Source organism: Erpetoichthys calabaricus, chromosome 6, assembly GCF_900747795.2.
Source record: "Erpetoichthys calabaricus chromosome 6, fErpCal1.3, whole genome shotgun sequence".
NCBI classification, from domain to species: Eukaryota; Metazoa; Chordata; class Cladistia; order Polypteriformes; family Polypteridae; genus Erpetoichthys; species Erpetoichthys calabaricus.
Genome location: NC_041399.2, coordinates 122178188 through 122201322, shown reverse-complemented (window position 1 = coordinate 122201322; position 23135 = coordinate 122178188). Strand labels below are relative to the sequence as shown.

Here is a 23135-nt window from a genome sequence, read left to right as displayed (position 1 = left end):
GGCACAGTATGTAACATGCCATCAATTCCTATTTCCCATTCATTGGCATCTAGGTGGGTGCACTGGAAACAAATTGCACTTTCCTCCTTATAAAGCTGTAGAAGGAATAGCCAATTAGGAGATTGCGAGTCAAGAGGTCTCTTGAATGGTTTATATCATGGATGCTAAACAGGCAGCATATTCCTGTGACCACTGGACTTTGGAAATTACACCTTACTCTGGACAGGACACTAGCATAAAATGCAAGTGGCCAACATCCTTCAGAGGTAGAAAAAAACAGAGTGGACTTCAGATTTAATTATACAGACTACTTCCAAACACTCACTCCAGGATGGGTGAATGAAAAGAGTTAATGTTTGTAGAATCATTTCTTCATAAGGCCATTAAGGATAGCTTGCTTACATGTGAAATTTTGGTCTGATTGTGAAACATTTAGAGGTTACTCCATTCTAAACATTTCTTTTGTATTGTTGCCATGTTCATACACTTGCACATGGTTCTTAACTGGCTAAGTGATTAGTAAACAATAAAAATAATTCTAGTATTAGGGTGGAGTTCCTACAGCATACTACTATTAAACAGGAGTTTCAAGAACATTCTAGCATTAAATAGGGTTCCAATTTAGGCCTTTTTATGACAGAGTCTCAGCAGAAACAAAAAAAGATGCAAAAAGCATGCAGTGGCCACTGTTACCAGATATATTTCAATGGCTTAAGCTGCCATATGAATCTGAACAGATGAAGTTGGAGCATCTGGTAACAGAATGAACAACATTCTTCTTTGATGTTCTTATGGAAAAGGCAAAGAAAACTGTCAGTTTTTTCTTCAGAAACTGCCAGCACACATGGACAGGAATAAGTCTTTTTGAAAAGTACAATGAGATACTGACAAATGACGGTAAAGAAACGCTTTATTTTTCGAATTGGTCGCAAACCATTGTAAGAATTTTCCAACTTCATCACAGACAGTACTAATGTTGCAAACCTATAAGTGTGGAAAAGTCACCTTAATTGATATACATCTACACATCTGCCATTTGATTTTTATCTTATTGTGGACATTGTTGCTTTTATAATGCACCAAAATGTATATCAAGTGTGCAACCAAATTAAACAAAAACAATCCACATAGAAGGGATGTTTGCTATGTATATATTTCTGACATTGCAAGGATCCCAGCATGGGAATTAGATCACATCATTAACAAGACCTCCCAAATACAATTGAGAGGTGTCGTGCTCAGCAGGAGAGTGGGCAAGGACTCTCAGGTTATAACTCAGCTAATGCCTTATCAAAGAAGAAGAGCAGAACCAATAAAAATTCAAATTTGGAATATGAGAACATTACTAATAGCGGAGAGATTAAAAAATATCAAAAAGGGAAATGCAAAGGAATTCCTTTAACATCTTGGGCCTGTGTGAAATTCAATGTGAAGGAAATGGAGATTTCTGGAGTGATGATTTCTGTATAATATATGCAGGAGGAGAAGAGTCATTGAGAGGAGTGGGTATATTGCTGCAGGGAACAGCAGCTAGATGATCATTATAATAGAGCAATGTGAGGACAGATTACTGGTACTGAAACGTAAATGAGAAAAAATAGACATCATTGTTATACCGATGTATATGCCATCGGCAGAACATGAAAAAGAAACAGAGAAGATATATTACAAAACAGATTATACTTTGAAACATGAATGGGGATATACTAATGCAATTATAACGTGAGATTGGAATGCTATAGTAGGCGAGGGACAAGATGGAAAGGAAATGGGATCTTTTGGACTAGGAAGAAGGAGTGAAAGGGGAAAGAGGCTAGTTGGTATCTGTAGAGGAAATAAATTAATCATTGCTAATACATTTAAGCATGACAAAAGTAGAAGATATACATAGAAAAAGCCAGGAGAGACAGGATGATTTCAGATTGACTATATATTTTGGATAGTGTCCATGTCTCACAACCATATAGCAAAACAGGAAGCACCAGGATTCTAAAGACTTGGACCTTTGTCCTTTGGCAAAGATTTTTGGAGCACCACACACCCATTTCCAGAGACCACATGACAACACACACACACTTGCAGTTCATCTACAACACTGCCCAACACCCAGTCCATGCAAGCATTGAACAGAGTAGGAGCAAGAACACAACCTGATGAACCCCAGAATCAACTGGGAAAAACACAGGTTCTGCTTGCACTCTGCACAGCACTCACAGTATCCTGTGAAGTCTCAGGATGTTCCAAAGGGCAGATCAATCAACTGAGTCGAACACTTTATGAAAATCAACAAAGGCTACAAAGAAACTCTGTTGAAATTCACATTTGCGCTCCATGAGAACCCTCAGTGCAAGGATATGGTCAATGGTAGACTTCTTAGGCATAAAACCCGACTGCTCCAGTCACTGGTAGGTAAGCAAGTTATCATGGATCCTATTGAGGATGACCCAAGCAAGGACCTCACCTGGCTGCGAGAGCAGTGTTATCCCCCTGTAGTTGACACAATCCAGGCGATCACCCTTCCTTTTCCAGATAGGGATGACAAGTCCCGTTTTTGGTCAGTTGGGATGATACCTCTCTCCCAAATGGAAGCAAAGATTGCTTGCAATGCAAGAAGGACAGCCTTACCACCAGCCTGGAGAAGTTCACCCTGAATATCACAGATATCTGCAGCCTTCTCTACCTTCAGCTGGTTAACCATCTGTAAAATCTCAGCGAGACTGGTTGGTTCATGGCTAATTGTAGGATTAGCGTCAAGAACCATGGGCCCAAAGATGTCCAACATCCTAGCTGGAGGATCAGCTTTGAATAGCTGCTCAAAGTAGCCAGCCCTGCAGGTCACAATTGCGGCGTCACTGGTGATGGACTATTCCATCACCTGCCCTGACTGTGACTCTCTGAGGAACAGATTCGGATGTGCATAATGCTCCGATTCATTTTTAAGCAGGACATAGGTCATTAGACCATAGATGGTGTTTCACCTGCTCATAGATTCCTCTAACAAATGCCTCCTTATCTACCGTCAGAGCCATCGCTGTTGTCCTTCTCAGTTGCGGGTACAGACCAGAGTTGTCAACAAGCCATGCACTGCAACTTCTCTTGATGATATCCAGAGTGCCCTGCAAGATGAAACACCTTTTTCTGGGCATACTGGTAACACCAACACAACCCTCAGCAACACTCAGGGTCTAGTCACTGAAGGTCTCCCAGGTCCAGCCTCATTCTCCTAGTAGGTGGTAGTCTACTGGATCTAAGCTGGATCTTCAGAGTAGAAACAACAAGTCTGTGGTCAGAAATTACAAACTGGGCACTTCAGTAGACTCTGCAGCTTTGTAAGAGCTAGAGCTGCAACAACTAATCCCTTTATCAAAAATAATTATTAAAACCGCAACAATCACTTTCATCAATTAGTTGGTTACGTCATTAGACTTAATATGTTGTGGCTTGCAATTGTGTCACTACTTCTCTCAGCTGCAAATGCACTTGAAAAAAGGCAAACTGTAAGCAAGTGGCAGAAAATGACAATGTGACCCAAGACTTAAGGTTTGGGAACACTTTACTCTGAAAAAATAGAGTTGTGAGTTGCAAAATGTGTAGGTCTGACTTTGTATGGCATGAGAGCACATCGCAGATGCAAAATTATTTGAACAGAAAACATACCTTTACAGGCTCTGTGGAGGACTAAGACTTGCCTTCATCTCAATATGTTGAATGTCACTTCAGTGGCATGTGATACAGGTATATGAACAAAATGTTTGCTAGGCTAGGCATAATGAAATGACTTTTGTCCAGCCCTCTACAATGCACTAGCATTCAAATCACTAGCACATGCGACAGTTTTATGATAAGCGATAAAAAAATATATGTGCCATTAGCCACTAGCTAGTACACATAGAGTTTTTTTTTTAATTGTGCCATGGTCACTCTGCTAAATTATGGTGTTACATTACAAGTTTGCATTCACATGTAACATAAGCGTGTGTACTTACAAAAAATGGCAACAAAGAAACCTGAGTACCAGTCCAAGAAGAAAACTTTTTTTCAGTGTCATTTTCAAAGGAAATCAAAAACTCTGTGAGAGTGCAGCAGTGAATCCAACAGCACATCAACCGTGACTAAAAGGTGTATCTCTCATTTTGAGTCAAAAGTAGCAGGTGGAAAAGTGGGTGGAAGGTAGTGGGTGGAAAAGCTAAAGTTCCAGACTACTTGGCTATTGGACTTCAACAGGCTTTTATAAAGTCTAGAGAAAAAAGTGATAATGTGCAAGTGCTGCTGCAGCAAGCACAGTTTAGTCAGTAAAACAGATTGTGTCAGAATCACACAGTTTCAAACGTGAAAATCTAACAGTACACTCCCAATAGTAAATGATATGCGTCAGTCTGTGACTGTGTGTTGGCTGAAAGCATTTATGCAAAGATGGTAAAGGGCTTCCAGACACAAAACAGACAAATGGTGATGCAAAGAAAATTAACTAGGCATATTACGTAGCAATATTGTGTTTCACACAAACAATGTGTGAGAACATAGTGTGGACATTTCCCCAACTAATTTCAAACATTACTGCAGACTAAAAAAAAAAAAGTCACGATGGTGCAATTAATTCTTCTGTGGTAGAAAAATGTGGTGGTCAAATATTTACATGATGCTTTGCCAGTAAAACCTCTTTCAGAGAAACAAAAAAATGTAATAACTTAAATTACAAGTTTAATTTTGAAGAGTGTGTTTAGTGTGATTCTGAACACATAAGCCAAATTGTGAGTTTAGTTAATTCATTGAAAACTGTTGTGTTTTAAAGGAAAGTGTGTATGTGTGTGCATTGTACAACCAGAGCCAGAAGTGCTACGTATGTTTTATTTCTATTTATTACTGTTTATTTTCAATGTTTTGTTATATAAATGTTGTATAAAAACCGATTTGTTTAAAATATCTACAGGTAGGTCAGTTAAAAATTTAATTTCTGAAAATTTTATATAAATCTGTTTATTTGGTGAAAAGTCCCATTTCATAAACTTTGTATTTACTTTCAAATTTAGTTTTTAAATTTAAACAATCCAACTAATCAATTAATTGACAAAATAATCACCAGATTAATCAATTATCAAAATAATTGTTAGCTGCAGCCTTAGTAACAGCCTACAGCATCTGCCCAGGAGGATGATTGATCTCCTTCACTGCACCACCAGTATTGGAGTACCAAGTCTAATGAGTCGTCTCAGGGCGCTGGAATTTGTAGCCCCTGACCTTTTGTAAAGTCAAGAAACATTGAGCCACTTTCACCACGGTCACCAGACACATAGGGTCTGACACAATCCTCATAGCCAGTCCTGTCAGTTCCCAGTGGTCGCACTGAAATCACCCATGACCAGAGGAGTGTCACCTCGCAGGCACCCATCAACCACTGAGTGAAACTGCAAATAAAATGTCTCCCTCACAACAAACAAGTCACCCAGGGAGTGCATTAATCGGAGTTTCATAATATGCTTGTTGAAAGGAGTGACATCAGATCCGCCACAGCAACAGCTACTCCCTGAATAGGACATCCATCGGAGCACCAGACTAAAAAGACTGCCCATGAAAATTTATGAAGAAGTAGAATGGCCAGTTGACTTCAAGGAAGTGGTGTTAATACCAAATGCAAAAAAGACAACTGCAAGAAATTGTGTAGACTATACAACAACCTTTATCACATGTGTCAAAGGTAATGGTAAAGTAACCAGCAAAACAGATTAGAAACAAAGGCAGGAAGAAGTGAAAAAGAAATAAAAATACAGCAGTGGGAAAGCAGCCTTCAAAGTAAAACAAAAATTGCTAACGAACAGAATAGATAGAACACTGAAGAAAAGAATAATAACAGTAATCTGGAGTGTTGCACTGAATGGAGAAGAAACATGGACAATGACGAAAGGTAATATAAATAAACTGGAATCATTTTTAATATGGCCATGGAGAAGGATGGATAAATTATCTAATGGAAAAAGTGCTGAAAAGGACTGGTAAAGAAAGAAACATTGAAAAGCGCCGTTAGAAACAATGAGAACAAGGCAACATAACTAGATGAGACATGTACTATGAGGAGATGCATTGGTGAAAATACTGCTAGAGGGCAAGCCAGAAGGAAAAAAAATCAAGAGACCAAGACAAAACATGTTAGATTACCTGAAAGATGGTAAATCTTACCAAGAAATGAAAAGAAGAGCAGAAGACAGAGTAATGTGGAAGAACTGGTGATTGAAAGATTTGCCTTATGGCAGATAACTAAAGAAGACAATAACAAATATTGTGAAGCTCTTACTTTGAGCTATGAGTGTCACCAGAGTGCAGTGGCTAGCACTGCTGCCTCTAATGCCCTGTATTTCAGTCCTGTCACTGGGCATTGATCATATGGAGTTGGCATCTTGTTCCCAAACCTGCATTATAATATGAGTTATTCTTTGGGCACTCAGGTTTTCCTTAGATATTCTCGAATATGGGTGTATTATGTGAATTGGTAATAACAGATTGTCTGAGTGTTACTATGGTTTTAAGAGAGTGCAATGGACTGGAGCTCTATCCAGGGCTGTTTACTGCCTTATGCCCAGTGCTGCTCAGTTAAAATGCAGCTCTGTATCAGATAAAGCTGCTTTGAGGTGGTTAATTTATTTTGGAATATTTCAATAATTGTTTCTTAATGCTTAAAGCACATAATATGTTGATCAATTAGAGAAACAGACATTTACTTTAAGGAATTTCAAATTAAATGATAAGCAAAATGTGCCAAATGCACTGTATTAAAATAAAAATGTGTATGTAAATTTGTGACTGGCAGCCATGGCTATTACCCGGCCGGGATGCCAGCTGGATGGAAGGACTGGAGGGGAGAGCACTACCTTCCTTAGGGCGTTAAAGGGCAACCCTTCTGGGCAGGTGTGGTACCAAGGACTCCTGCAGGGCATGCTGGGAGAGGTGGATGAAGCTTGCTGGGAGAGGAGTGAATGCAGAGAAAGAGAGAGAAAGAGAAGGAAAAGGACTTTGCTTTATTGTTGTGGACATTGTGCTCTTGTGGGGAGTGAAGAAAGTGCTTCCCCACCTGCAATTAAAGGTGTGCTGTGTGGAAAAACTTGTCCTGCCTGTCTGTTTCAGTTTGGGGACAGCTGTACATGTCGTCTGCAGACAGGAGACCCAAATTAAATAATTGTTGTGGCCATTCCGACACAGAAGTGAGAGGTGCACGCAGCAGGACGAATCACCCAGCAATAGCACAACGATCGCTGAGGCCCACGGAAGCACTGCTTCCACCTGATGGGGAAGAAAAAGCCCAGGTGAGGCCTGAAACCAGCAGGCATACAATCACCCAGTGGTGCAAGTAGTACCCTCATCAGCATTCCAGAAGATGAGAAGGTGTGTTCTGCACTACAGGATCCTGGAGGTAGGCGTAGGGCCCCGGGAAGGTTGTTTGTCAGTCCTGTACATGAGAGAGAGAGAGAGGGGATCTGCTTTTCTAACTTAAACATGCTGATCCGTGAAGTGATGGTGAGATGATGTTGGAGGACGACCCTAGCCCATTGTTCTCCAAAAGACAAGCATCAGAGGAGGACCGCCTGGACTCTCCTGTACCCATCGGGACTCATCAGAGGGAGAAGGGGGTAGTAGAGGGCTGGACCGCCCTCCACAAAGCAGGTAAGGGAATGGACGGTGTGTGTCGGATTCCCCCCCAGATTGTTGGCTGGAAGTGGGGCCAGTTCCAAGGAACTCCCAATCAAGCCGGTGCGGGAGGTGCACACGTTCAATGGCTCCCACCTGGCAGACAAAAGACGAGGGATACCTGTGTCCATGGATAACAGATAACCTGCTCTTGGCAGTGCAGGAGTTGGAGATTGTTCTACATCCTGTACAGTCTCTTTTACAGTTAATTGACCTACTGAGGCAGGCGGTTGAGAAGATGGAAGGAATGGCTAAGGCACCACGGTGCAGGACTCTCCAGTTGACTTGACGAGGTGGTACAGGTGAGTGACCATACCATACAGGAAAGAGGGGTGCAGAGCGAAGGGGCCCTGAAAGTAACCACGACCCATACAGTAGATGAAGAGCCAGAGTGCTCTTGTGGGGAGCAAACAGATCAGCATTAACATGTACAGATACACTGTAAACTATGGGGGCAACTCTTGTGCTGTCTATGAACACAAAATAGATAAGCTAAGTGTGCCACAATAAAAAAAAAATTGTATTGTTTAAAAATAACATACAAGGGTGGGATAAATGCCAGAAACAGAAAGTACAAGACAATCAAATAGAAAATAAACTGAAATGTCTACCCTAGCATCAGTATTCTCACATTCCATATCTTCCTCGTTAATACTCTGAATTCTCATCCTTGTGCCAGTGAATAAGTTCCATAAGCCACATGGATGAAACAATCTTTATACCACACCCTGATCAGTCAGGAATACCCACTGAAAGTCCTAGGGCCATCGCACTAGAGCTCCCAGTGACATTCTAGCTTTTCCTGCATCTCCAAGTCCATTTGTTTTACAGTATAAAGGACCAAGAACTCTCAGGAAATCTGTTCTCAATGTACAATTGAGAAAATGTACAATTTCCCTGCCCTCTTTCGTTATGGAAAACCTTTACTGAATTAGCTTTTATTCCCCTCCTGCATCTCTTCCTCTGCAGTAACTATACTTTAAATAAAGAAGTAACTTCTCAATAGTTATACTTTCTTCTATTCAGGAACAGCAATAAGTGCTGTTAGTGCCAGAACTTATTTCCCATATAACCCTGTACAATGTTTTTAAAAAATGACTAATATGTTCCTGAATAATTATAACCATTATATAATGACGACTACATAATTGCTAGTGGCCTGCCCAAACTAACACCTGTGCAGGCAAACAAAGTTCGACATGTGCAGAATACAAAATGATTAACTGTAACCTGGTTAAGGGTTTACATACCACAATAACCAGATTGCTCATGGAGAAATCTATATGTGTTAATCTGGTTTCTCAGAGAACAATAATCCAGGCTCTGTAAACAGAATTAGAGTTTATATTGTATTTTGAAACCAGGTTTCTGTGAATAAGCAGTTTATTAAAGTGCATATAAACACAAGTCATTGTTTTCCATTCCCATTTGAAAAATGCATGTAATCATTTTATTCAAATAGCATGTGCATTATAAATTTACAATCTAAAACAGTTAGTTTTTGCAATGATGCAGAGGGGTCTCTTTCGCTTTACAGCTTGGGATGCAAAAAATATTAAGAACTCTGTTCATAAAGTCTACATTAACACTTTCACCTTTCTCTGTTGTAGTTCAACATGTGATAGACTTTCACAAATAATCCAGAGACCCTTATTGAAATAAACAAAATTATATGATTTAGTTATAATATAAGGCTGACAGATACATAGAAGTATAAATATATATGTAAATGTATATACAATATATAGACAAAAGACAACAAATGGCACAAAACATAAAATGATGAAAATTTAGTTGAACGTTTTTACTCCTTTAGAAAAAGGCACATATCTTATGGATTCTGATCTTTTAATTAATGTAGTTAAGATGGATATATTCTTTCACTCTTTATGAAGCTTTTGTGCTTGCGCAGTGCTTTCCTTTCCTCACAGAATCTCTGCGCTGGCTTACCAACCCCTCCCCAAAGAGTTATCTTTATCTTTGTGTATTATGTATATATCTGAGATGGTGCTCTGCACTTTCTTAATGGATTTAGGATGAGGAACTTATAATAGCTATAACCTATCCTTCACAAGCTTATTACTCTTCACGTATCTTCATTAACCTTCTCTCTCTTTCCTAGAACACGAAGCAGAAGCGGAAGCAGACAATGGCTGACGGTGAGATGGAGCGCATTGTCAAAGAACTCCAGGCCGTCGATAACCAGATCTAGAAACTCCTGTCCAGACAGAGGTACCTGAAGGCTCATCTACTGAAGGAATCCTCCCTGACATCTGAAATCTTCACAGCAAATCGCATTTCAGTAACAAACGCCACGTCGTGCGACTCATTTTAAAGTTTTTCCCCTGTGCCTCGTCCTCAGATCGACGTCAACGATAAGGAACTCTGCCTGTTTCAGCTGTGCAGGCGGGAGTTTAGGGTATGGAAGAATAATTTTAGGGTAACATAGCATTCATCTTAAAGAAATGGCATAAAGGGTTAATAAATGTCGGAAACGAGATAAAGATCAAGTGAACAACAAAATGTACACTGAAATATACAATTTAGTTTAGGAAAAATACTGAGATAGTCAAGTAAATAAAGAATGTACCAGAAGAAAGGCTGATGTAATATACAAAATGTATTGAAGGATGACTAAGAAATCAGCAGATGTACTATAAACAACAAGAATGGACAATAGTTATATGCACAGAAATTTCAAGGATGGTGAATCATCTCAAAAAGTATACAACATTTACAACATTTATTTATATAGCACATTTTCATACAAAAAGTAGCTCAAAGTGCTTTACATAATGAAGAAAATAAAAATAAAAGACAAAATAAGAAATTAAAATAAGACAACATTAGTCAGTATAAGAACCAGCATATAATATGACTAATTTTATATAAATCATTTGGGTATAAACCAATGAACCAACCAGAGTAAAATGTATGCATTGATTGACACTGTATGTAAATTCAGTAGTTTACAAAATGAACCTCTATCCTTTGTTTCTCTGACCATTCTGATCATGCTGTAACAGACTGCTTTTAAAGAATGCTCCCTCCAAGGCATTTTGCCGAGGAGTAATTAAAAAGATACAATGAACAGCTTTTCTCCTGCCTGATTACTGAATTGTCAAGTTAGAAGATGTTTCTTTAATAAGATGTTAAATTTTGACCACAAAGGCTAGATCACCTCCATCGGTCAAGGCAAGCATCTCCATCCAGAACCAGTTTGACCCTCTCCAACTCCAACATTTTGCCTTCAACCCCGGGTGAAGTATTTGTGATTGGAGATTCAATCATATGAGACCTAAACATTTCTTGCCCTAAACAGAAATCTTTTGTTTCTTGTTTTCCCGTTGCTCTTATGAGAAGAGTGCCAACAGTCTTTGAGAGGCATAAGAACAGGGCAATGGGATCCATTGTAATGCACGCTGGGGTAAACGACATGAGATAGCAACAGTGGGAGATTCTCAAGGAGGACTTCACAGCACTTATTAAACCCACGAAGGAGAGGACCCGGCAGCAAGAATTTTCATCTCAGGTCCCTTACCTCTGCTTATAAGATCGAATGAGTACTACAGCCGTCTCCTGGCATCATACATCTGGTTAAAAGGCTTCTGCGAGGGACAAAATATCAGGTTTCTGGACAACTGGGACCTCTTCTGGGAAAGGCCGCGTTTCTTCAAGAGGGATGGTCTGCATTTTAATAGATTCAGCGCCCGGGTCCTCTCCAAAAACATTTCTAAGGTAATTAGTTTCCCTTGACTCTATTATTACTCCAAACTCTTTCTGTAATGCCTTGCTAGGACATGATAATTCTGTAGCGAAATCTTCCTCAAAAGTGCACTGCATCAATACTCTAATAACTAACCTCAATGCTTGTAAAAAAATCTAGACGTGCGGCATAAATGTGAATTTAATTACCATTTCACCTCAAAATGAGCAATTTATTAAAACAGACTGTAGATTAAATAAAAAATACGCACAAAGTGGCGCTAATACGAATAACTTAATTTCCATCTCAAATCCCATAACGTTCCTACAATTCACTTCTGCTCTTCTGAGACCTTAAATATGGCCTTATTAAATGTTAGAGCATTAACCAACAATCTTGTTATAGGAAAATTGATTTTATTGCATTAAGTGAACCGTGGCTTCGCTCTGATGGTGCAGATGTTTTAATCAAATTTGCACCTCCGAATTACAGCTTTATTCATGCAGATGCCAAGGTAAAAAAGGCGGTGGTTTGGCAAATATTTACTCAAGCCAGTTAAACTGTAAAGATGTCTGCTTTGGTACATTCAAGTCCTCTGAGTATCTTGCCGTTGTTATTCAAGGAGTTTCTCCGTCTCTAGCATTGTCCATGTGTAGACCTCCTAAACATAATGCATATTCCTTTGAGGAATTCTCAGACTTGGTGTCAATTATAATTATGAACTATGATGTGTTCCTAATAGATGGAGACTAATTTTCATATCGATAATCATTGTGACCCGAAAGCAAATGAATTCATGAACCTCCTGGGGCCTCATGTATAACGCCGTGCGTAGAACTCACACTATAACATGGCGTAAGCACAAAAGTGGGATTGTGCGTATGCACAGAAAAATCCAGATGCAGGAATCTGTGCGCACGCAAAATTTCACGTTCTTCCACTACATAAATCCCGATCGCCATGAAAAGTAACGCACGTGCACGCGCCTTCTGTCCCGCCCCAACTCCTCCCAGAATTACGCCTCTTTGAATATGCAAATCAATATAAATAGCCTTCTGTGAAAAGACAATGGGAAAAGCACAGGGGAAAATATAAGAATTTCAGCGAATACCAAGTGGAGGCAAAGGAAAAACGTACTATTTGTTGGTTTAAACAGTGGTATAAACAACAAAAGAAAGTTGACCGAGTGACAGAGTGTCGGAAAAACTCGAAAGATCAAATTCACAAAGTCGCACAGTGCCCGAAATAAAAAAGAAATCACATATCAAAGTCGCCGTGAAAAGGCAAGTCGTAGCCCACCGTCTGAGTGTCATATGAAAGCGTATTAGGGTACAAACAAAAAACATAGGCACACATTGGGAAAAAAGCACGAAATGTCAACTTTAATCTCGAAATTTCCACTTTAATCACGTAGTTTATTTTGCCGTTAAAGTAGAACATCATAAACTTCATCTTAAAATCATTTATTTTACTAGTTTCTCAAGTAGCATGTTAAATGCTTTGTTCTGTGTTTGATCTTCTATGTGCTCTGTGTGTGAATCACTACGTGCTTCCGTTCTTTCTCTTTCTCCGACAGGACACAGAATGCATTACATTCGAGATATTACAACTCTCTGAATAATTAAAATACTGAGATGTATACGTGATATCATTTTCATGATGATAGGAATGAAAGCATGTTATTAAACATGGGAACACGGTAGCGCAGTGATTGTTCATATCTCACGCAAGAGGCTTGCTGCGCCATGTGCGACCTTCGATGAAATAATTTATTACAGAAGTACTGTCTCTTTCAAACGTACTAACCTCCAATTCCTGTCCATACTTTTCTTTCTCCAATCGCCACACAATCAGCTCTGTAATAGACGTTAAGCCATTTGTAAGCTTAGAACGCCAATTGTTCAAAACTTTTAAGGAACATTGAAATATCTTCATAGTACATGTTTAATTATTCTATTCGTCTATCCTTCCAGTGTCGCGTCAGCACCAGCAAGAATACAGCGCAAGGCAGGAGCTATCCTTGAAGTAGCTATACGCTGCGGCACCGTGTCCTCACATGTTTAATTATTAACAATACAGATTATTTAAATGAAGTTAAAGTTTTATCTGTATAGTATAAGCAACATATTTTGCTGCATTTCATCATACGCGCTTTATAAAGTAGCACAGGTTGTGCAATATTATAACTGTAGTGTAAGTTTACAGTGAGGTGATTGTACTTATAAGTACAAACAGTTCTACAAGGAGCACTTGATGGACTGATTGAGTGCGTTTATAGTTATTGGGATGAAACTGTTTCTGAAACGCGAGGTCCGTACAGGAAAGGCTTTGACGCTTTTTGCCGTGGTTGAGGTAGTGTGTAGCCTACTTGAAACTGTATACCGATAATTCTCTTTCCGATCATCTGCTGCTGTGATTCACACTCAGATACAGTGATATAAATACTCCGAGTGGTGCAGTGAGAGTAATATGGAAAAAGATGATCCGCAGTGGCAACCCTTAACGGGAACAGCAAAAAGAAGAACAAGATGCAGTGAGCGTAACAACGCTAAAGCAGTTATGGTATTTGGAATACTATGGCTATTCCCTGGCCCATTATATTGCTACAGGTTAATTACGATCAGATACATTACACTAATAAACAATATGCAGTTAATTTCAGTGTATTTATAAAGCTGCGTCAGGAATGTGGAGCTAAGAAAGAAAGGACGAGCACACAGGAACAGTAGTTTGACCATTCTGTGGACCATTATATTGTTACAGGTTAATTACAATCAGATGCATTAAATTTATGAACGATATGCGGTTAATTTCAGTGTATTTGATAAAGCCGCCGCCGTGGATGTGGATCTAAGAAAGAGTAACCACACAGGAACAGTAGCACTGCTTTGACGCTGGGTGCCGCCAGTCTGCAAAACCGAGCGGAGAAATTGCGTACGCCAAGGTATGGTTACCGTGGAAATGTGCGTGGCTTTACGCCAAGTTTAGGTTTTATACATCGCGATTTGAGCGTGGAAAGGTTCGTACGCAACATTTCTGTGCGTACGCACCATTTATACATGAGGCCCCTGGACTCTTGATTTGAGCCAGCACGTTAGTCAGCCAACACACAAAACAGGGCATACATTGGATTTAGTAATTACTAAAGGACTAAAAGTTGATGTGAAGCAGATTGGTGATATTGGTTTATCAGACCATTTTCTCACTATTTAATATAGAAATAATGATAGAAAAAAATAACGAGAAGCATGTTGTTAAAAAAAAGGTTCTTTCATTTATCTGCAGCTTCAAAGTTTACAAACATTTTAAGCAACCAGTCTATCTGTAGTGCTTACTACAATAGTGAGGATAATGTAAATAGTAAAAAAAAAGTGTCTAATCTAAAGAAAACATGCTGGAGAGCTGAGCTTAAATGGAGAAAAACTAAACTGATTATCCACTATGAGATATTGAAGGCTAAAATAACAGAATACAACAACATAGTCCGTCTTGAGAGGTGGTGCTATTTCTCTAAAATTATAAATAACAATGCTAGTAATCCTAGAGTTCTCTACAATTCATCGTCTGCTAAACCCAGGTCAATGTGGAACTCATTTAATGTATTTTAAATTTAAGAAGTGCTTAAAACTACCACTTACTCAAGCATCACACTCAGTTTAGAATCACCAACTAACAAAGTATGTACATCTTTGGTAATGAGCCATGATACAGGAGTACTCTGCACACTTTCCTCATGTCTGCTTGGCTTTGTTTCAAAGTCCACACAGATATTGACAAAGTGAATTAACTGAACACAGCACATTTGATCTGTGAGGTCACTTTGCCACTCTGCCAAGGATGAAAATAACACTAAAACACTAACAGTTGAGAACAAATGAGAAGATGCGATTCTAAACAAATAGGTACTGAAAATTTCTATCATTTAAATGTATATGATAAAGGGGATTATCAGAGAAGAACTTGAACAGAAAATATCACTACATGCAGATGATATGGTACTATATAAGACCCATAAAATACTGTGCCTGCAGTCCTAACACTAGCAGAATATCAAAAGATCTCTGGACTCAAAATTAGAATTAAAAGTGTGCTCTTTCCAGTGAACTCTCCAGCACACAATATTAGATTGAAGACCTTCCCTTTCATCATCACAGATTAATTTAAATACCTAGGTGTAAACATCACAAGTAAACAGAGCTCAACAAATTTCTGCTGTCTGCATCAAAAAACTTAAGCAAGACTTGTATAGATGGTCTACCCTTCATCTCACTTTAGCTGGAAGAGTTAACACTGCCAATATGAACATCCTTCCTAAGCTTCTTTTCTATTTCAAAGCATGCCAATATACATCAATAAGTCATTTTTTAAGAAGTTAGATTCAACCATAACCTCATTTGGAATTCAAAACATCCACGTATTCAAAGAGCGACCCTACAAAGACCTACGGAAGAAGGTGCCATGGCTTTAACTAACTTTCAATTTTATTGCTGGCGGCAAATATACAAGTTATAAAAACCTGGACATGGACACAAAGATGAACATACACAGGCTTGGTCCGCAACAGAAATAGAATCTGGCAGTACTTCTTTATATTCCTTGCTTTGTACCCAGTAGATATAAGTTATTGGCAATATAATAACAACCCAATTGTGCTTCATTCACTCAAAATATGAAACCAATGTAGAAAGTACTTCAAGATAGAGAAGCTTTTATCTGTGGCACCTCTGCACGATAGCCACCTTTTTCCAATCTATCAAACATATAGTTTTTAGTGTTTGGAAAACATACAGGATTAAATCACTTAGAGATCTGTACATAGATAACATCTTCACATTCTACGAACAATTACACTCCAAATTTAAACTTTCCATCAATACAATTCTTTCACTACCTCCAAATTAGAAACATTGCTAAACAAAATCTGCCCAATTTTGCTCACGTCCCACCTACTCCTATTCTGGAAGAAATGCTGATCAGTCTTGAGGACTCAGACAGAATTTCTGTAGTACTGTATATAAAAACATTATAAAGTCCTATCCCTTTCAAAGATCCTAGAGTACAGTGGGAAAAGGATCACTTACTCAACATTTCAGAAAAGGAGTAGAAAACATCCATGCACTTAATTCACTCTAGCTCCATATGCACAAAGCATACAATTATTCAACTTAAAAGTTAGAGTACATCTGTCTCATTTAAAAATTGTCCAAAATATTTCAGGGCAAGATTCAACCTGTGTGAACGTTACAATCTTTCCCAGGCTCATTGGGCCATATTTTTTGGGCATGCACCAAATTAATATTTTTCTGGACCAAAATCTTTAAATGCCTTTCAGACAGCTTGGATATCACAATCCCTCCTTATCCATTAACAGCTGTGTTTAGTGTATTTCCAGATAGGCTTAAAGTGGAGAAGGGGAAACTGTAATTGCCTTTATTTCACTGTTCGAACAGACTTATCTTGCTCAATTGGAAGAATCCTAACTCTCCTATTCTAAGTCAGTGGGTAACTGATGTTAAATACACTATTTGAAATTGGAAAAAAATCAAATTTTCACTTAGAGGATCTGTGCAAAACTTTCTAATATTTTAGAATAAGCATTTAAATTGGGGGAAAGAATTTTCTTCCCTTTTTAAATTTTTTCTACTCTTCAAATTTTACTCTGTCTCTTGGCCTAACTCTCTCAAGGGTGGGGGTTGATTTGATTTGAACTTAGTTTTGTCAAGTATGACTGGCTTGTATGGAATGTTACTTGCTTTTATAAATTCAATAAAATGTAATAAAAATAAAATTTATATGAAAATTGTTACATTTCAGAAGATATGTGAAATGTCAATACCACACTAATACATTTACCATGGATGCAAGTCAAAGTAGTTACTGATGAAAAAACATTCTGTAAAGTTTGCAAAATACATCCATTAGAATTCTCACCTTGACTTATCTTTGCTGACACCATTTCTGTAATATGTGTTGTTAGCTTTTGCAAGAATTCCTCTGATCCAACTTCACCCAAATATTGGCTTGTTGCTTTACTCACTTCTTGTTGCATATATGCTCCTAAACAGAAAAACAATTAAACTTTTATATTGACACATTAACTATTTTGATACCCTAGAAAAAATTTTAATAACTAGTATGTTATATTAACATTTTTTATTAGGAATCAATAAGAGTCATATTGACATTCTAGAAAAACCAAACACAATTTGCATTAAGCCTCTTCTATTATAACAATTGCAATCATTATAATTATGACATATTGATGCATCTTATTGTTTGTGGTCCTATAGTTCAGACTTAACAGATACAATGCCTCCTGTGATGCAGTATAAAAAAAATTCTTCTTGGTCTCACTGTGATGGTGCAGGTTCTGCTCCATGCTCCCTCTTCCAGTTTTGGGAGTCTCTTGAACCCAGTACCATCAGTAATATAACAGAAAGAGCTGTGCAATGAGGACAAATCAAACTGGGAGCAAGGGGATGGTGTAAAAAAGTGTTAGTGCTTTTATTAAAAACAAACCAAACAGTGTCCAAAGTGCAGTGCTTCAAATTCCATAAATAAATCCATAAAATGGGTGCAATAAGTGGAAATTAAAAATAAATAAATGATCCTTTAAAATGAGGTTGAAATCAACGGGCTAGAAGCAGTCCTTTTTTAAAAACCCTGATGCCTGCTCTGTTCAACTGGCAGCTCCCCTGCTTCTCCCATACGGGCCCTGCAACAGGGGAGTCACCCTATCAGCAGGTACAGCTGACCTTACTTCTGTCTGGTTGGCTTCCATCACCCGGCTCCATACTGCTACCTTACCGGACTGAGACTTGGGTTCCCCAATGGCCAGGGCGCTCACGCTGAGGCTCACCCTCCTAAGTCTCCTCGACTCCCGTTGACTTCCGCGAGGAGTCATTCATACTGCCGGTCACTCCAGCTCCTAGCAACCGTTCAGCTGGAGCGACCACTTCCAACTGCCCCTACTCTAGTGTCAGCCACACACTGCTCGTTAGGGCCTCTTCATTCCAGCTGCCTGCATTTACAAGCAAGCCTGCTTGCTCGCTCCTGCACTGGCTTTCAACGCCTCCTGCCCTCTTCTTCCCTTAACCTCCGTCCATTTCTTTCCCTTTCCCGTTCCTTTCCTTTCCTTTCTTCATTTTCTTCCCTTCCGGACTCACACTTCTCCATTTTAAAATTAGCAGATCCCGGCATCAATTACGAACACGGGTGATCCCGCACCTGTGCACTTCAGTATGGAGATGCCCACACCCATAATGTGCCCGGGAATTGCTCCTGCCACGCTACCACGCCCCCTCCTTAAGCCGTAAGTGCGCCGATTATTTATTTTAAAAAAGGAAATCAGCTGCGGACCTCTCTTTACCACACCCACCCGCATATACTTTTCTATGGTATCTACATCTTCTCTTTTGTTGCAAACAGTTTGGCTTAGGAAAGAATGTTCTCTTGAAAATGAATGACTACTTTTTTCAGCAGTATAAAAGTAACAAATAAAGAAAAATAATCTATGTTTGTAGTATATTTTTAAAAATCTAGCTGCAAAACACAGTAAAAGTGAATAAATTGCTTGTCCAATGCATGCTGTATTTTAAAACCACATTAATCTCACACACATTAATAATGCTGATTGTTTAAAATTTGCCAAAAATGTTTTTCACCTTTCATATTTCCTTGGAAATTCCCCATGCGGACAGCTTAGATAAACATTTTATCCCCAGCTACCCATGATGTTTTGCAAGTCCAGTGTGAAATCACAGATTTTTTAATATGCTTTATTTCAATAATAACAATTTAAAAAAGATATAGTACTTAAGTACATAATCTAGCCACTAGGGGGACAAACAAGCCCAACTTGGTGCTGATACAAAGCCTGAAAAAATAGAAAGGGTTAGTTTCAGAAACTTTAGCCAAAACCTCAATGAGGGAATCAATTCAATCAGATTTGTAAAATGCTAGGGTGTACACTGTAGTCAATGTGCAGAGGTCTCGCTTGACCCCTGTGGAAAGTCAGCGAGGGCTACTGGGTCAAGGGTGGGCTTGGCAAAAGAAGAGTTCAGAAGAAGCAGAAGAAAGAAGAAGATAGGTGAGGGGAAAGAAAAGGGTAAGTTAAAGGTAAGGGTGAAGACATTGAATGTTCAGAACAATGACTAGGAAAGAATGAGAGTTAAAGATTTGATGGAAAGGAGGAAAGTTGGAGTGTTGTGTGTGCAAGAAACAAGATGGAAAGGGAATAAGACAAGAGAATGAGAAGGAGGCTTTAAGTTGTTGTGCAGTGGAGCAAATGAGCAAATGAGAAATGGTGTATGTATTATAGTATTCAAAGAACTAAAAGATAATAAGTGCAAACAGGAGAAGTGATAAGTTGATGAGTATTGAGCTGGACCTTGTTTTTTTTTTGTTCTTTATTTCGCCTTATACAATTTCTTGTATTAGGAATTTGTTAGTTTTTGCATACCCCTTGGGGTCAGAGTGCAGGGTCAGCCATTGTACAGTGCTCCTGGAGCAATTGAAGGTTAAGGGCCTTGCTCAAGGGCCCAGCAGAGTAGGATGTCTTTTGGCAGTGACGGGAATTCGAACCGGCAACCTTCGGGATACCAGCACAGATCCTTAGCCTCAGAGACACCACTATGCCCTACTATATAATTTGTACATGTGCTCCTCAAGTGGGCTGTTAGGAACAGGGGAAGGACATTTTCTAGGCACAAATAGATGAAAGGCTTACAGTGGCATAAGATGGAGAAAAGGTCATTGCTGGTGGTCATTTAAATGAGCATGTGGGAAAAGGTTGAGAGATAATAGAGAGGGTATATGGAGGGGGGAGTAGGGGAGAGAAGTGGGGAAGGGGAGAGGATAGTAGATTTTGTCATGGCATCTGATTGGTAATAGTCAACACATTTTTTTTTAAAGAAAGTAAATCACCTAATGTGTAGAAGATCTTATTTGAAAGAGATTAAGAATTGTTAGGTCATAAATGGGGAATGTGTGACAGTTCAGCACAAAGTGGTGGTAATAGACTGGGAGATCAGAATCAGCAGGAGAAGAAAACCAGAGCAAGAAGCTCCAAGGATAAAGTGGTGGATATTAAAAGAGAAAGAGCTTAAGAACAGGTTTAGGGAGAAAGTTTTAAATGAAGTGCAATCATCTGAGAATGAGGAGGAGTGTTGGGAAAAGAATAGCAAAGTTGTATGAAAAGCAGGTGAAGAGGTTTTGGGTAGGACGACAGGAAGGAGTCCACTTTGGGGCAGACAGACATGGTGGTGGAACAGAGAGGTTCAGGATGTGATAAAAGTTAAGAAGGAGGCAAAAAAGAAATTGTACCAATCAGGAAAGGAGAATGATAGAGAAATAGTTAGGCAGACAAACAAGGAGGCAAGGACGGCAGTGGCAATAGCCAAGGCACAGGCTTTGGAGGAGAATGAAAAACTGGAGACGAAAAAGGGAGAGAGAATGATTTTTAGAAGAAGAAAGACTAGGAACAAAGCTGTCTTTAAGAAATAAGGTGGTACCATAAGCCAGCTGACTAAAGATGAGCCAAATGCCTTTTAATGGGCTAGCTTTAATACATAGATTGAAAAACTGTGCAGCTATAAAGAAAAGATAAGGTATAGCTGGGCACCCTTATCGAACTCCACGATTGAGAGTAAATCTTGGGGAGGTACCACTATCCTACTACCCACACTATTCGACACTTCAATTCCACCCGGGGCGGGGGGGGGGTAAACGTTAACATTATTCAAAGTTATTGTCTGTCTGTATACCTGCATTGTTATCACTCTTTAATTTAATATTTTCTTTATCAGCATGCTGTTGGAGTATGTGAATTTCCCCTTGGGATTAATAAAGTTTATTGTGTGTATTGATTTTGCTGCTGAGGGTGGCATTGCAACAGGGCTCTTTTTCATCTTTTCTTTTTTGGAACATTCCATTCCACTACGTAAAAAAGAAAACTCTAATACTGCAAAGATAGATGTTTGCTACTTTGTGGCAACTTACTGTACTTTGTTTGTGGGTATCATTTCATCTGCTGCCTCACAGTTCAGGTCACATTTTTGGCCTAAAGTAACTGGTCCAGCATAGTCGCAAAAAGACCATTTCACTAATATAATCAAATCAAAACTAGTCCAGTTTCTCCCTCAATAAATTCAATTTATTTTGCCTTTTACAGTGAAGTTCCTGAACATTTCGGCATGGAGTTTGTTCATCACTATATATTAAGAGAGAGTTTGTGTAAAGCATTAACTTATATGGTATTCAATTGTTCCTGTTCCTTTAGAATTTCTATCTTAAGTGTCTTGTTTTTGTAGCCTACAACACTGAGTCATAATCCTTAATAATACACCTATGGACTTTCATAACATAGCTCAGAGGTGATTATCAGAAAAGCTAAATTCCCTTTTTATATTTCCATTACAGTGTGATAACAGCGGCAAAACATGCTGTATGTCTGCATTTGAAATGAAGGAAATACATTCATCTTCTTATATACTGTATACTAAAGTTTCTTTTACACCTCTTTTTACTGCTTTCATTATGTATTGCAAAATTAATTTAAAAACAGACTCATACCTTTCCTTAAGTCCTTCTCCCCATCAAAGTCAAATTCCTTCTTATCCTCATGAGTAGATATTTTCAAAATGCTGTAAATTGCAAAAAATCAAGCATTCTCAGCATAAGAAACAATACAATTAGATGTATGCAAAATGAGAGTTTCTCAGTTGTTGTTGACTGCAATTGATAAAAAAAAACGATGAACAAGCATGTCTAATTAAAATACAAATAATCTAAAAAGCCAGGGGTACCAAGGATCGAGAATGTCAAAATAAGGGTCTTCATTAATCATTAAGTCTTACATATTTCTTTTATATACACTTTTCTATGTGAAATATACTAATATACACTAAAAGTAACTGTAAAAATTGTGCAATGAGGGCCCTTACAGCAGTGGCACAGCTAATACTGGACATAATAAATCACTATTATTTAATAAATCATTATTAAATGGCATTTCCTTTAAAGTCAACATTGTTAGATCAGATTTATACTAGAAAATTGTAACCATTGTGATGGACAGCATGCATGGGCTGGTGTCCTGGTGGGAATGGACCAAAGACACTTACCCAGCCGGGAGGCCAATATAATGGAGAAACCAGGGGAGATAACCTGTCATGACTACATTCTCTACCAATATACTAGATTGCAAAATCCCTAAGTCATGGTAACAATTCAGACATCCTCAGTATATGCTGGTAAGTGTAGTAGGAGGAGGCCCTATTGGGTTCCGTGGGTGCCTTCATGGGGAGCTGCCAGGATTTATTATCCCTACTTTCCAGGACTTTTCCTTGACATTAAAATTCTTCATGCAGGTTATGCATTGGCTCTGTAAGTACTCCCAGATCTTTTATAAAAGCCAATCTTACTTATCTAGGCAGGTTGGAGTCAGTAGTGGAGGACAGGAAAAGCTAGCCTGAGAGAAGAAGGAGGATAAAGAAGAAGAAGAAAGAGAGAATAAAGAATTGTGTTTTGGTTTTGCAACTGTGGGAAAAGAAACCTTTTGTATGGTATTTTGCTGCTATAAACCTTTTATTTGTACCCGGCACTTGTGTCTATGTGGTTGTGTCTGGGGATCATGGTGCTATGATGCCCACTATAGGTCATAAGTGGCATAGTCAGCAAGATTCCTGACCATGTGCTTGGCAGGACCCTGCACTCAAAACTTTCTTGTGACAAGATTAACCCAGACAAACTA

General features: G+C 38.8%; 1 protein-coding gene across 1 annotated transcript in view; it reads right to left on the bottom strand.

The window, feature by feature from the left end:
• Window positions 1–23135, bottom strand: part of obscnb (obscurin, cytoskeletal calmodulin and titin-interacting RhoGEF b) — a 565304-nt gene that overhangs the window by 97715 nt on the left and 444454 nt on the right. Inside the window, exons 69-70 of the mRNA XM_051928767.1 lie at window positions 21956–22026; window positions 17315–17440 (exon numbers count right to left, since the gene is read on the bottom strand). Of these exons, the coding sequence (XP_051784727.1) occupies window positions 17315–17440; window positions 21956–22026 (197 nt within the window). The remainder of the gene's footprint in view (window positions 1–17314; window positions 17441–21955; window positions 22027–23135) is intronic.